The sequence below is a fragment of the Pteropus medius genome, unplaced genomic scaffold, assembly GCF_902729225.1.
Source record: "Pteropus medius unplaced genomic scaffold, Ma_sr-lr_union100, whole genome shotgun sequence".
NCBI lineage: Eukaryota > Metazoa > Chordata > Mammalia > Chiroptera > Pteropodidae > Pteropus > Pteropus medius.
The window spans coordinates 52122049-52137051 of record NW_024349800.1 but is presented as its reverse complement, the minus strand read 5'-3'; the positions used below and the strand labels follow the sequence as shown (position 1 = coordinate 52137051).

Here is a 15003-nt window from a genome sequence, read left to right as displayed (position 1 = left end):
AGTGGGTCTCTGCCACAGGGGGCCACCTCCGCAGGGAATGCTCTGGCTCCCCCTGTCCCTCCTGGCCCCTGTGGGGAAGCCAGAGCAGCAGTTAGTGAGAGGGACGTTGGCAGGACCGGGGAGCGCCACGTACCCCTGCCCCATGGCAGGGCTCCGAGCCTGCGTCAAGGGCGCTGGGCCGAGGGGAGGAGCTCTGAATCGGATATGAGATCCAAGTTCCGATGAAAGACTGGACTTGGCTATGGGGAAGCCGAAGATGAGGTTGTTTTTAGAGTTGGCCTCGCCAGTTACTCGCTGTGCGCATGTAGGTCACTTAAACCTATAAGTTCCTTAAGCCTCTCTGTGTTTCGGTTTAATAAAAGGGCCCTGCTCATGGGTTTGTCCTGAGGATGAAAAGAGCTGGTGCGTGGACAGTCTTTGGGGTGGTGCGGGCACACAGCAGATGCTCAGGAGGTGTCGGGTCTCTGTAGTGGAAGTAGCAGCAGCAGCAGTGATGATGATGATGGTGATGATGATGATAAACAGAATAATAATAATAGAAGCAATACCCAAAAGTGCCCACCCCCCAAAAAATCTGTTCATATCCAACAGAGGAGTTTGAAGGGAAGTAGTGGGAGAAAAAGAAATCTGCTTGCTGCTGCCGTTCCACTGAGTTCAGCCTGTTTAATAAACCCGTTGCGTGATTATTAATAAGAACAGAGCAGCCGTGCCGGGTGCCAGCGGAGAGGCTCGGAGTGACGACCTCTACTGTCTGGGTGGTCCGGGAGGGCTTCCGGGAAGAGATGGCACAGAGGAAGGCCTCCAGAGATGCAGATACCCCGTCGGGAAGAAAAAGTGGTCTGAGGAGGACGTTGTGCATGTCACATTCTCACTCACGTCCACCCTTGGGACAGTTCCGCTCAATATACATCGGGGGGCCCTGGCAATATACCCAGCCTTGGGTGGGCCCTGGGGCAATGAGGTGAGAAGGAGGCAGCCTCTAACTTCGAGGAGCTGCCGGCCTCCTGGGATAGAAAGACAAAAATCGTAGAATGTCACATGAATGTAGTTGATGCTGAGACAGAGAGGTTCAGTGATGCCGCAGCGTTCAGAGCAGAACTCAGCCGAGCCCAGGCACTCTGTACACACGCACACACGCATGCACGCACGCACACGGACACACACGCATGCACGCGCACACACACACACACCGTGGTTCCCCAGGCCTTCTTTCTCTTTGCCATAGTGGCCAGCAGAGCTCATGTGAGCCACATGCTCCCAGCGTGGGTCCTGGGCCCCCAGCTGACCAGTAGTGAGCACGTAGCGTAAGTGAAAAACGCACGCTGTAGTTTAAGCCACTGAGATTGAGGCTGTTTGTTATCATGTCATAACCCACCTATCCAGGCTGATGTGACCATAATTTTTTAAAAGTGGCACAATCAGAAAACTGACCCTGAGAGAATCTGTCTGAGCCCCGTGGCCCTTCCTGTGTCAGAGCCCCGTTGCCCTGGGAGCGGCAGGTCTGGAGTCTAGTTCCATCTCTGCCCTGACACTCTGTGCCTCGGTTACTACCATTGTCAAAGGGGGCATCTGACCCCAGAGCTGCTGTGAGACTTCAGCACGGCGGTGACGGGACAGTCTTCAGGGACCCGGGAGTCAGGGAACAGCCAGCGGCCATGCTGCCTTCATCGGCTTCCCTGCCTTGGGCCCCGGGAGTCACGGCAAAGACCAAACCCACAGTCAGGTACAGGATCAACCCAGCACAGGGGGCCCCACAGGGCACATAAGGTCCTTGCTGCTGGTGGGCATGGGGCCAGTGGTCCCAGGCTGCCCAAGGGGGTGGAAGTGGCAGCCTGGAAGCCAAGCATCTCTGCTTGGTTAATCTAAAAATAAACAGAAAGGCAACAAAAATCTATGTTTCAATTACTGCACACAAGCTGTTCAAACAGCCAGCTCTGCACTGGAGATGTGAACTTGTCAACAAAGGCTGCCTCATTTGCATGCTTGGGTGGTGATAAAACACATAACCTCGCAACAGGCTGCCCTCTGGTCTGGGTGTTTTTTTTTTGTTTTTTTTTTTGTTTGTTTGTTTTAATTAAATTAAATTAAAAACACGGACATAGAATAAAGACAGTGGAAATCTGAAGCAAGTACATCAAGATAAGGCAGCAGCTCCCAAAATGAAGGCCGAAGAGCCTCTGAGGGCTCGGCCCTCGGTAAGAGAGGTCAACAGGAGAGTGACCGAAACAAGGAGTCAATGACCAGAACCAGGGGAGAAAAGTCTCTCCCAAGTGGCCCAAAACGCTCCTCTCTTCCCCTGCTGATTCTGGAGGGAGCCCTAGTGAGCAGCATGGGCCTTCAGCTCCCAATGTCAAAGCGAAGGCCCTTGTAGCCCCCCTCTCTGTTGAGGAGAGGTGAGGTACAGCCCACGTTTGGAGGCAGCTCTGCAGGCCGGATACATGGGGGCAAAGCTGGATTTTCATCCTTGGCCACGCCACATTTATTCCATCGCCCACATGCCCGCCCTCGCACCCTCCTAACTCAAGTACAGTCTGTTCTCTGAAATGAATGGAGCCACAGGAAAGTAGGCTACCCTGGCATCAGGACCCGCCGACCTGCCCTGCTGGCTCCAGCCTGGACTGGCCGCTTCCTCTCCTGAGCCCTGGCCTGAGCTCCCCCTGAGCAGCCCCACTGTCTCTGAAGGCAGGAGCCGTGCCCCTCCTTGCCTGCTTTCAGGATCTTGCCAGAGCCAAGTCCTTCTTGGTTTCCCAGGGAGGGATTCAGATAAGCAGGAACTCCCCAGGTCCCACCAGAGATGGAAATGAGCAAGGAGCACGCTCGCACTAACGCGGCGAGGGTTCCACAAATCCTGCATGCTGAAGTGGCTGTCGGTTCCGCATTCACTCTGGACAAGGATTTTAATGTCCCCAGCCCTCGGAGCAATTCTGCAGCCATCAGCCCAGACGCTCCTTACTCAGGGAAACAGAAGAGCAGTCGAGTCTCTCCCAGGGAAGATAATATCCTGTCACAGGCAGTATGATCTGCCGGCCATGTGACAGCCATTCCCTAATGTTTCCAAATAGACTTTTGAATAGACTCTTGTCTAGAAGAAAGCAAATTGCGAGAGCATTTCTGGCAGCCAAATAGAGAGCGAGGAGCGGTCTTTCTTCTTTGCAACTCTTGTTCTGGGTCTGGCTCCAGGCACCGAATAGGCTTCATTCATCAACTTGGGTCACTGATGAATTCCATGTGCTGTGAAGAGAGATCTCGTGAATTAGTCAGTTCTGCAAGATGCAGAATAACCAGGTGTGGGCCTCGAGAAGGCAGGCGGGCCACTTGAGGAAGAAAGTAACTGCAAAGTGTAGCTCTCAATACTGCAATCGTGTGTTCTCAGGACAGCGACAAAGCAGACTCTAGATTTCAGTGCTTGCATTCTCCATAGAGCCACCAAGAACAAGGAGTCCGAAGGAGCAAAGATGGCGGCTCGTAATGATAACTGTTAATTCTCCTCTAAGTGATCAAACCATACCCGCCCTCCATAGCTGCCTCATCGATCTTAATGTTTACGAGCCCCTAATTTACACACGCCTTCCTTCTTCCCTCAGTTTATGCTGATATTATGTTGCCAACTGTCATTTCCAATATCTTTTTTATTTTTCATTATCACCATTATAATGATTTACACCAGTAGCAATAGCACAAATGCCTAGTCAATTAGTCCCATGAGAAAAGTCTCTGAATCATGTATGCCTTTTTGAAAAAAAAAAAAATCGCTCCATCAAAACCCACAGCCAGAATTTCTCAAAGCAAAGGTGCACCTGGGAAGGGAGGGAAATGGGAGGCTTGTTCTTTTAATGCTGTTCATCTAAAACGGGCATCGCATACCACCTTCCGGAGACAGGGAGATTGCTTTTTGCACGAGCAGTTGTGCCCAGGAAAGGAATCAGTGGCTTTTCTCCTGAAACCTATCATCAGAAAAGCGTTTTGAAGCATTTGTCTTTTAAGGTCATGTATTAAGCCCTGTAATTATGGAATATAGCTTTTCCCGCCAAATACCTCTGCCCCCCAGGGCCCTCTGAGGACCAGGATGCGTCACAGAGCACGGCCAGAGCCCCAGGATGCCTGCGTGCCTCGGGCCAGCTCCTGTCCTGCTAACTGCCAGCTCTTAGGCTGGCACGTCTTGGACTCTAACCCGTGTTTGAGTCTCGTCCCACCACAGCACCCCACCCCCACCCCACCCCTCACCCCCTTCTTGTTGAAAATGGAAATTCTGACTCAGTCATCCTGGAGGAGGGGCCTGGGATTCTACATTTCTAACAGGTATCCATGTGATGTGGATGCTGCAAACCACAGTTCGCACCCTGGGCAGGTGGACTCAGGCCCCTCTCTTACCCCTCATCCTCATGCTCTTCATCTTGCTCACTTATGAAACGTGCCTACAGCACTGGAATGTCGCGAGAAGCCAGTGAGGTGGTGTCTCTCTTACTCTGCTTACTTGTGATGAGTAAGAACTGTGGCCCTACAAGACCAGATTGCTGTTGCTGTGACCACTGCTGGACCCTTCCTGCCCTCTCTGCTGAATAGGGTCAAACTACCCACTTTTGGGAGATACCCCAAAGGTTGTCTAGCACTTTGTTTCAAAAAGGATTTGGTCCAACCTCTAGCTGGCTTAGGGTGCTAAAAGGCACATAAAGTAGGCTCTACTGCTCTGGGCTGGGAGGGGGCAGAAGGTGGACAGGGAGGTGGTCTGGGACAGATGGACAGAGCACGGGTGTGGGCTCGAGTTCTTGTGGCTGTGGCTCCAAAGCAGTGAGCTGGTAGACTGAACAGACAAAGGCTACCACAGTAGCATCTACCCAGCCTGAGCGTCAGGCTGCCCTCGGTCCCCTGGCATCCATCCAGGACCGACTACGTATATCCACAAGAACTTGAGCTCACCCCCATGCCCGTCTTCTTTTAAAGATAAAGATGACACTTTAAAGCCCTCTGTTACAGAAGCTGATGCCGCCTGGGGAGTGGAAGCAGAGGTCAAGAGGTCACTGACTTGTCTCACCCCTGACTTCCCTCTCGCCCAAGCCTGGAGGGCCTGGTAGAGGAGGCTTGGTTGGGTCAGACCCTGGAACTGCAGCAGATCTTGGTGGAAACTGCTAGAAGCTAAGCAGCAGAGCTGGGGTGAGCCACTGCTGCCTGGCTCCTGGGCTAGGCAGTCTCCACACTGGTCCTGCTGAGGGAGGCCTCATGGCAAGGTGGTTGGCGATGGCAGGATGCACAGGGGGAGTGTCACATTAGGACGGTGGCCGCTCCAGGCTAGGCAAGGCTAAGCGGAAGGGAAAGGGCCTTTCAGAGCAGAGGTGAAATGTGACAACAAAGACTTTAATTCACTGGGGCCTTGGTTTCTGAGCTGGTCCAAAGGATTTGAAACAGAGCCTCGGGCCCAGGCTGGCACATGCACTGACTCACACTACCTGCGCACTTGATGTCCACTTGCAGGTGCTGCACACCTGTACCCCTGCTCCCGAGGAATACCTCACCCATAGGGGCCGTTATGCAGGTCCAGGAGCAGGACAAGGCGTGCGAGGCACAATGCAAAGAGGCCTGGCTTTCCGGGCTGTGCAAATGCAGGGTAGACCCTGCTGCAGTGGCCGCCCAGCATTTTTCACCCTGGGCACCTTTCTCCCCGCAGCCTAGTCCCCACCCTACCGCATGCTCCAAGCTGGAAACCATCCGCTGCCTTAATCTGGGAGCATCTCCTGAGCAATGCCCCAGGTGCCCAGCCTGAGATCAGTCAGCTACAAGGAGGAAATAGAGAGAGGGGTCCGGTCTTCAGGAAGCACCCGTACAGGAGCAGCACTCACATGCTGGGTCGTAGGCCCGCCTGCACGAGCTCCGAGAAGAGGGCTGGGCAGAGAAGTCCTCCCGCAGGAGGAGGCTGGCTGCCTGCTGCCCAGCCTCAGCCAGAAGCAAGTCTTCTGAGTTAGCGGGGGCTCGGTGGGGATGCGGGTCGGTGGGAGCTGGAGTGGCCCCAGGAAGCAGAGAGGCGTTTCCGAGAGGCACCCCTAGTTCCGTCTAACGATCTGTGTCAAGACCTGGCCCTCTCTTCCAGCACCGCCTGGAGAATTCCTTTGTGCTGCATTTGCCAAGATGGTGTTCTCTGGCTGGTGTTTATTATTTTGCTCCAGAAGAAAGGCTAAAAGATGCAGAGAGGGAAATGAAAATAAGAAAGATGGGCATGGACTGTTCCAACCGACTTGGCAGCACGTCTCCCCCAAATGAGGCAATCCTACATTTTCCATTCGGGGCTGGACGGGCCGCGGTTCATTCCTCAGCTCCCCGTCTGGAGGCAGCGGGCTCCACTACCTTCCTGTGGATTAATCACGCCTTGGGGGCCCTCACAGCCGGCACCCACTCCTCCGAGTGCCTTAATGACAAGAACAAGGGAAGGGTCATTAGCCACCTGTGATCCTGGATACAGCATGTGCACAGGGGATGTGTCAATAGGTGGGGGCCACGACCAGCCTCCGGAGCACGCTGAGCATGTCCCTGGACACAGAGCTCCTGGACAGTGGCCGCCGTGCCCCGGCCCCTTGTGGACGACACAAATGACTGTGACACATGAAACTCTTAATTATTTACTCATGAATTATTCATGTTGAGGCAAATCTGTGCAGCAGGGTTGCTGATCTGATATCCAGCAAGTGTCCGGGAGACAGAATTACAGAGACACGGCTCAGGCACGGAGACCGAGCCTCGTGTCAGCTGACTGAGTCCCTTCTTCCAGGCCATCGTCAGGCCCTGGGTGGCCCAGGCCTTTCGCAAGCCTGAGCCTGAGTCCCTTAGGGTGCCCCTGAGCTACAGGGAGAAACCCATGTGTCAAGGCAGGCCCCGCAGTTGCTGATATGAGTTCCCCTAGGTCGTGGGCGTTCAGCTGAAGACAACCTTCCTCCCGCCCCAGGTCTGTTCTCTATCTCTCAATAGCCTTGGGTGACAGAGCCCCCTACAAAATCCCAGCCACCTAGCACAGGGATCTCAGGGAGTCTGTGGCTGTGTGTTTCAGACACCAGACCACACACAGCTTCAGAACTGACAGTCTCCTTCAGTCTCGTCCTAGAGTCCCGCCTGGTTCCCACTGGCCTTGCCTTGGAGTTAAGGCCTATCCTTTGCCGCCCTGTAACATTAGGGTCTGATCGATATCCAGTGATAGGGCTTCTCCTTTTGAGAGGCTGCAGCAAAACTGAGGCAAGAGAGGTTGGGATACAGAGTGGAGGCCCCAGGCTCGTTTCGTGTCTGGGCGTCGGGAGCAGAGAGCAAGGAGCGTGAGAGGGAGACAGGGTTCCAGGGACGGGCCGTGGGTGAAGGTTTGGGATGGGAGCCAGAAAGAGGTCAGGGGCTGAGACGACTTTGTCATTTGGTTCTTATCCTAGTTAGTTAGCAGCCGGGCATCTCCCCCAAGGGAACCCGAAGAGCCTGTGGGCAGGTGGTCCCTCATTCACTCACGGTCCTGGTTCCCTTGTGGTGCCTGCCAGATAGCGGCCAGCAGGTAAGGGAGCCAACTCCTGTTCAGTCCTGATGACAGAGGAGCCCAAGGGAGAAGCAAGGTTGTGGAGGCCCTAGGACAAGCCCACCTAAGGGATGCACCCTTCCTGGCGAATGGCGAGCCGTCATGGGGCCTGCATCTCATCCCTCAAGAGTGGGGTGAGCCTCAGGGGCAGACCCCTCACTCTCTCCCAGACAGAGGTGCTACTAGGGGCACGCAGGGCGGCCTCCATACCCCTGCTGAGAGGTCATCTCAGTTGTGAGGTAGTTGGGCCGATCGGTGTGACATTGCTGCATTTATGGGGTGCTGGGGGACTCTGTCCTTCGGTCTGAGGGATGTGCCTGTGCGCATAGGGCCACCGGCATGTGTGGCTCTGAATGGCAAGGCCGCAGTGTGTACAGCAGGGACCGTGACCAGACGTTCCCAGAGGCACTTCCCATCAGGCACGTGCCATAGTGACGTGTCCACCTCCATTTTGTAAGGAGGTCCTCTGCTTCCCCTCACAGCAACCTGCAGGAGGAGAGGTGTGTGCAAAGGGAAGGGACCCGGGAGGCCAGGCCAGCTTCGTCAGCGGTGTGCTGGGCCCCGCTGCCACCCTCTCTGAATCTCAGTCTGGCTCTGAGGAGTGAAAACCTGGATGTCTGCACTCGAGGCCACCGTGTGAGATCGTGGAGGCACAGGCATTATGAACTGGGAGGTTCTGTGCCTGAGACTTCGGGCAAGCAAAACTGGGGTTCTGCTCTCCCCTGGGAAGGGCCCGGCCCCCCTTCCCTCCCAGAGCTTTTTCTTCACATGTGTGCACATAATTTAAACAGATGCCACCCAGAGTCCTGTTTCGTTTTGTATTTTTATAAACGGCCCCCACACACACACACTCAGAGGAACGCCTGCTGCCCAGACTCCCCTCCCTCTCTCAGCAAAGGGCTCTGCCGGTTCACGGGCAGCCTGCCAGGGAAATGTGCCCACCTTGACAGGGCGGCATTTTTACGAGTTTTGTCTGTAATTGCTTGACCAGTCTCGTCTGGGACACGTCCTCCTGCCCCACTGAACGCTTCCTGCTGCCTCCCCCACAACCAGCCGGGCGCACGTGTGGGCACACGAGACCTTTTTGACACGCTGGCTCCATGCCCAGCAGGAAATATTTAAGTTGCCACCTCTGAATCTGGCACTCTGCCGCCCTGCTCAGGGTACACTGCGCAACACATTTCTTTCATTCCATCTGAAAGGAGAAATTAAATTGAGAAATGAAGCCCAGCCCAAACCTGGCATGCAAATGGTTGACCTTTGTTTTGAATACACTTTATGAGGCTGAAACCAGATTGTGTGGCCTCCAGCTGCCTGAATCTCTATCTTCTCTCTAGCATTTTAAGGAGACTGGAACAGATGAGCGGCAGGGGGAGGGGGTGGGGGTGGCTGGAGGCACAGGCTGCTAGGACTGTGAGAACGATGGAGCTACTATGTGGTCCAGCAGGTGGTTCCCGAGGCAGCGAGCTGACCGGTTTGAACTGTGTCAAAGGTTTCCCTGGGGCTGAGGAGGCCCCTCTGACCCGATCCCAAGGGGGCACGTTCCGCCACCTGTGGGCGTGTCACAGAATGTCAGAGGTTGGGAAGCCATTCCGGCAAAGAAGCAATATAGGCTTGGACCCCAAGCTGACAGAGAGAGATACCTTCAGAAACTGAGGGCGGTAGGAGTAGCTGGAGTGGATGTGATGCTAGAAAAAGGACCCAGCCCAGATCCTCGTGTCTTCTGGGGCCATCCTGAGGAATCAGGACCTTACAATGAAGGACAGGATTTAAAGCGAGAGACTGAAGTATCGTGATCTGATCTGTGCTTTTAAAAGTTGTCAGGGCACTCGGGTGAAGGGATAAGGAGAGGGACAGGGTTAGGAAGACCGGGTGAGACGATCTATGTGGTAAACAGTGAATCGAAGTGGGAAGGTGTGCAGATGTCCGTGAGGCACATTTGAGAAGTAAACGGAGCAGGAGAATCAAAGACCCCGCCGTGGAAGACGAGGATGGAGATGGGGAATGGGGGTGGCTTTCTCCACTAGAGGGAATTCCTGAGAATGAGCATTCAGGCAAAAGAATAATGGGTTAATTTAGGGACCTATAGTACTTAGGTACCCGCGGAATGGCCAGGTAAATGTGCACAGCAGGCAGTAGGATGGCTGATGTGGTGCATAGGAGATGGAGGGAGTCATCGTAAAGAGGTGACAGCTGAACGAGGTCATCCACTCAGTGTGTAGGGTGAGAAGTAAACATGAAATGAACCTGCCACCCAACTTTAAGACGTCATGGCCAGCTCTGCTTCCGGTGGGCCTCCAGGATTATTAGCCCAGGTCTGTTCCATGTACCTGGCAGAAGGGACAGTGCCCAGAGAGAGGACAGTGGCTGCCAGGGCCTGGCCGACCACACGAGTAGGACTTGAGTGGCAGGTTGCTGGGATTGGGCCCAGGCTCTGGGTCTGTGGCACTAGAAGTTGACAGCTAGGTCTGGATATGCAAAGACCAGAGTAGGATCAGGCTTGATAGAAATTTTAAAAATAAAATAGCCTATCCATCCACCAGCCAACAATTCCAGAGTCCCCCACCAGGGCCGTGCTGGACTAGGGGAATGAGAAAATGAGCCAGGAGCCATCCCTGACCTCCAGGCGCTCACCACAGGCAGGATGTGGTTGGAGAATGAAAAGGGGTCAAAAGCAAGTCCCACCTGCGCCGTGGCCAGGGCTGGGCGTGTGACGCGCAGGGCAGATGCCACCCTCACTTTCCCATCTCCGTCCTCACACCATCATATCCGTGCCCTCTGCCTCTGCCTCGCTGTGGCCTCTCCAGCCGAGACAGCCTTTCTGTTGTCTTTACATCCTTCCTGACTAAGGGTGACATCAGGCCTGGCTGGGCAGGAAGCCAGGCAAGTTACCATAATGCTTAGCAAAATGCAGTCTTCACGATGCAGGAGGCCCTCAGAGGATCCTGGTGTGTCGAGGTCTCCATGACAACACGGAGGGCCTTATGGTTCGGATATTCACGGAAATCACGTGGGAGATGGTCTGGTTAACAGAGACCAGGGAGCCCGGGGTCTCTGGTACCAGCGATTGAATCGTAGGGTTATGAAAGAGGACTCTTAAGTCCCAGAGATTTAACATCATCTCAGATTTGAGTCCCACGTTGAGCTACGGCAGGAAGGCCAGGATCCCGGTCACATCCTTACCTTCTAGTTCTCTGACCTCAAGGGAATCGCTTATTCTTAATAAGCTCCCTGGTCCATAAATCGGAGAGGACCCAGGCCCTGCCAACTCACCGTAGGATCCATGAGATCTTTGTAAAGGGCCTTATCCACTCTACAATGGGTGTACAGGTGTGGCTGCTTGCATCCCATCATTGAAGAAAATGTGGCCTGGGGAATTTGAAAGATCTTGTTTACACAGTGGGGATGTCAGGATAAAATCCCAACCATAATTAAAACGTGCACATCTGTCGTTCAGGGCAGCGTGAGGCTGCCGAACAAGAAGCTTTACTTTAAACTTTGACTGGGTTCGAATCCTGTCTGCTACACTTTACCATGGGATCCTGGACAAATCATTTATTCCTCATCTGTGACGTGGGGCTAATGATCCATGTTTTGTGGGCTTGCTATGAATGTGAAATGAGCTAACATTTGAAAGCCCTTTATTACACACAGAGAAGGTGTTTAATAGATGCTGACGGGCGTCGCTGCCGTCCCCTCGTCCTAGCGGCGGCCTCTCCTGCTTGTCTAAATCGCCCTCTTCTCCACTCTGTGCCAGCAGGTCCGGCCTCTGTTTCCCTGTGAGGAGCAGCCGAGGCCCACCGAGATGTCCCGGCACCACAGCCGCTTCGAAAGAGATTACCGGGTGGGCTGGGACCGCCGTGAGTGGAGTGCCAACGGAACTCATGGGACCACCAGCATCTGCAGTGCCACCGCCGGGGCGGGGGGCGGCACAGCCAGCAGCCTCAGTGCCCGGCCCGGCCTCCTGCCACTGCCCGTGGTGCCCTCCCGGCTGCCCACGCCCGCCACGGCCCCCGCTCCCTGCACCACCGGCAGCGGCGAGGCCATCACCAGCCTCGTGGCCAGCTCTGCCTCCGCTGTCACTACCAAGGTAAGACCTCCTCTCTGAGCAGAAGCCAGGCAGAGGGGACTCTGCTCCCCCTGCAGGCCCGGCCAGCTCAGCAGGCTTACAGCCTGTGTGCTGGACACAGCGTTCTCCCGAGTATTTGCACCCCCAGAGCTGGGCCGGGCAACTGTCGATGTTAACATGGTTCTAATTTTCCACGTCTCTTTCTCTGTGACTAACTTGTAAGAAGTCAAGCAGGTGCAGAGGCCACTCGTTGTCCTTGCCACGTTGATTAAATGCTATTTAATGTGCAAAATGACAGTGAAACTCTGACATGGCAATACAAGATCCCTAAATAGGTGAATTTAGAGCAGTAGTGACTTAGGTTTGCAAGAACATCCTGACCAGCAGTAAGTCATAACTGGCATAAATCCATCTTTTGTTAATCACTGTGCTGACAATCACACATCAGTTCTCTCCTCCAAGCCTCAGACAACCCCGTGAGATCAGCATTTTTGCCAACCCCACCTTACGGTGGAGGATACTGAGGCACACCGAGTCTGTGACGGCTGGTCAAGGGGGGACCTTCCACGGAGACCCAGGCCTCGGGTCCCAGTAGTCGGGCTTGGGGACGTTAGCTCCAGGTCGTTCCCCTGCTTCTGGAGGTCGCTCCAGCCTCAGGAATGACACCAGAAACCGGGCTGCATTGGTAACTGAGATGCAGAAATGAAAATGTCACCAAGGCTCTTGCCTGGCTTCGGGCTGCGCGGGTCCCCCTCATGCCGCTCAGAGCCCCAGGGTCCGTGGCTGGCGGCGGAAAGCCCATTCATCACCATCCCGTCTCCTGCTCCGCCAAGCAGGGGCTCTGCGGGCGCCTTTGCCTCTTGCAGTCACTCAGAGCCACCTCCCAGGAGACCTCTCAGGGCCAGTGTGTGTGTGTGTGTGCGTGTGTGTGTGTGTGCGTGTGTGTGTGCGTGCGTGCGTGCATGCGCACCCGCGTGCACACGCCTAGTCTTTTCTTTCCTGCTCTCATAAAAGTTGCCAGAGAAGTTAGAGGCGGGAGCCCCGGCCTCAGCCATTGTGAGGTGCCCGTGGCGCTGGGAAGCCGCGCTCCAGGTGTGCTGTGCCTTTGTCTCTGCGATTTTCAAAACTCCCTTTCAGCCCTGCTTCTCATTAATAACTGTGAGTGCTGCCAGCACGGAGCCCGGCGAGGCCCGAGACAATGGAGCCGTTGGAGGCCAGCTCGGAGCGCGCTGACATCTTGCTGCAGTGCCTTATTGATTTTATTTTCCTGTTTTGAAAACACCGCCCCACTGAGGTAGGGAGGGAAGGAATGTTGGACAAGGGAGAGGAGACGGAGCATTATTTGGGCACGTTGCCCCCAGACTAGCCAAACACACTCGTCCCCTGGGTGCCGGCCCCCAGGACTGGTCCAACGCAGTGACCTCTGCCCAGTGGAGCCAGCCAGCTGCCCTGCCGGCCACATCTGGCAGCCACTCCACAAGGCCAGCTGTTGGCCACCTGGAGAAAGGCAGCTTCTGGAGCTGACTGCTGGGGGCTCCAGGTGGAGAGAGAGAAGCTGGACCTAGAGCCCAGCTGATGGTTTCTGCCCTCTCAAGCATGGAGGCCTTTCAGGGGTGGCGTCGGGCTGTGCCCTGGGCAGGGGTTTCGGCCCTGCCAGGCAAGGGGAGTGGAGGAGACAGCAGTGAGGGCCCTCCCCCGGGGCTGCCCTTTCCACGCAGCTCCCGCTGCGCTCCCCAGCAGCTCCATATTCACCATCCCTGACTGGCCAGGCCCCAAACCACAGCCCATGGGAGGAAAGGAGCCCAGCCTCAGACAGAAAACAACAGCTGGGCAGGAGCTGAGCTGGACAGCTGGAAGCGGCCTGGAAGGGGCGAGGAGGCGAAAGTTCACGCCGGGGAGGACAGCCGGCTCCTCGGCACATTTCCCCCCTGTAACCAGCTCCAGCCCAGTTTCATACCTGCAGGGACTTGTCCAACCAAACAGAGGCGCCTGATTGTGCCCCGGAATCTTCGGGGTGCTCAGGAGAATGGGCATGCAGGGGAGAGGGAGGTCAACCACCAGCCATGGCTTCTGTCCATGGTGCTAATATTGAATTTGAGCTGTGGGGCCCCTCTGGCCTAGCCGCTCCCCGCAGATGCCTGTCCCCCAGTGTATTTGTCTAACCCCAGGCTGGTACCACATCAACTGACAGGCGGCCTAAACTGAGGTGTCTGTGGTTTCCCTTGTCAACAGTCAAGGAGTCTTTACCGAGCAGCCGAGGGTGGGCTCTTGCCCACAGGGAGTTCATGGCCTGGGACATAACAAATCTGTGGCCTGCACCATGTGATCAAACGACCCAAGAATGTCTGTTCCATTGAGGTTATTGGCAGAGACGGCATAGCGGAGCAAACAAAGACAGACTTCAGAGCCACGCTGCCTGGATTCAAATATTTGAATTCTACTCCATCTCGTGCTAGCTGAGTAACCCTGGACAAGTTACCTACCCTCTCTGGGCCCCACTTTTATAAAACGGGATTGGGGGCAGCACCTGCCAGAGTTGCTGGGAGGGTCGTGTGAGTTAAAACACGCATAAAGCACTCAGAATAGAGCCAAGCCTGGCACGTGGTGAGTCCTACACAGGTGCTGTTGTCACTGCCATCATCACCATGGTCACTATCACCTACATACGGCCTATGGGGACAAGGCCATGCCCCTGTAAGGAAAGGTGATCATTTCTACCCTGACCAAGAGGACAAGATAAGTATTCAGATAAGAAAGAGAAGCTAGGCCCCAAGCAGGTGAGGAAAGAAAATTGTGTTTCTGAGGGCTAAGCTGACCTTGTAACATAGAGGCGAGGCTTGATCAAGGTGATGTGACAGCAAGAGGGGCTAGAGGTAAGAGGGCATCTAGCGGGCCCCAAACCGAAACCGAATCAGCCCCACCTGCAAAGCCAGATGATTGAGGAGATTTTAAAGCTTTTTTCAGCCATGAAGCACTTTTCTCAAAGGAGAACCCCGTATGTAACGGGGCTAAGATGGGACCTCACTCTGATGGACGGGAGGGAGTGGACAGGAAGCTGCAGAGAAGCCAAGAGCGGAGCTGCGTGTTCTTCTCCGTGTGTGCTCCCGCTGCCCCGGACTCTGTAAAGGCTGCTTGAATGCCCTGGCCTGGCTTCCCCCGTGAAAGGGATAGCTCCATGTGTGTGCCAGAGCAACTCCTGAAGGCTCGAGGAAAGGTCCCCAAGAAGCTGATTCTTGGGGACAAGTATCAGTGCTGTTGGGCCCTAGCATCCCTCCTCAGCTGGGCACATAGCAGGGTGAATGTCACAGGATCCGAGGGCTATAAGCAACCACCAGCATTCCCAAGCCACCACACCAGTGGAGAGGCCGTCTGCCCCTCCCTCTTCTTCCCTCCTGCC

The 15003-nt window shown here is 55.1% G+C and overlaps 1 protein-coding gene across 5 annotated transcripts in view; it reads left to right on the top strand.

Annotated features, from left to right (window-relative positions):
* Positions 1-15003, top strand: part of KLHL29 (kelch like family member 29) — a 271644-nt gene that overhangs the window by 136000 nt on the left and 120641 nt on the right. For 2 of the 5 annotated variants that reach the window (XM_039887729.1, XM_039887730.1), the window contains exon 3: positions 11298-11627. In XM_039887729.1, coding sequence (XP_039743663.1) covers positions 11343-11627 — 285 coding nt within the window. In that variant the 5' untranslated portion in view covers positions 11298-11342. Of the gene's footprint in view, positions 1-6287; positions 6293-7570; positions 7575-11294; positions 11628-15003 lie in introns of those variants that run through there. The other 3 variants (XM_039887733.1, XM_039887732.1, XM_039887731.1) reach the window with 3 other exon arrangements.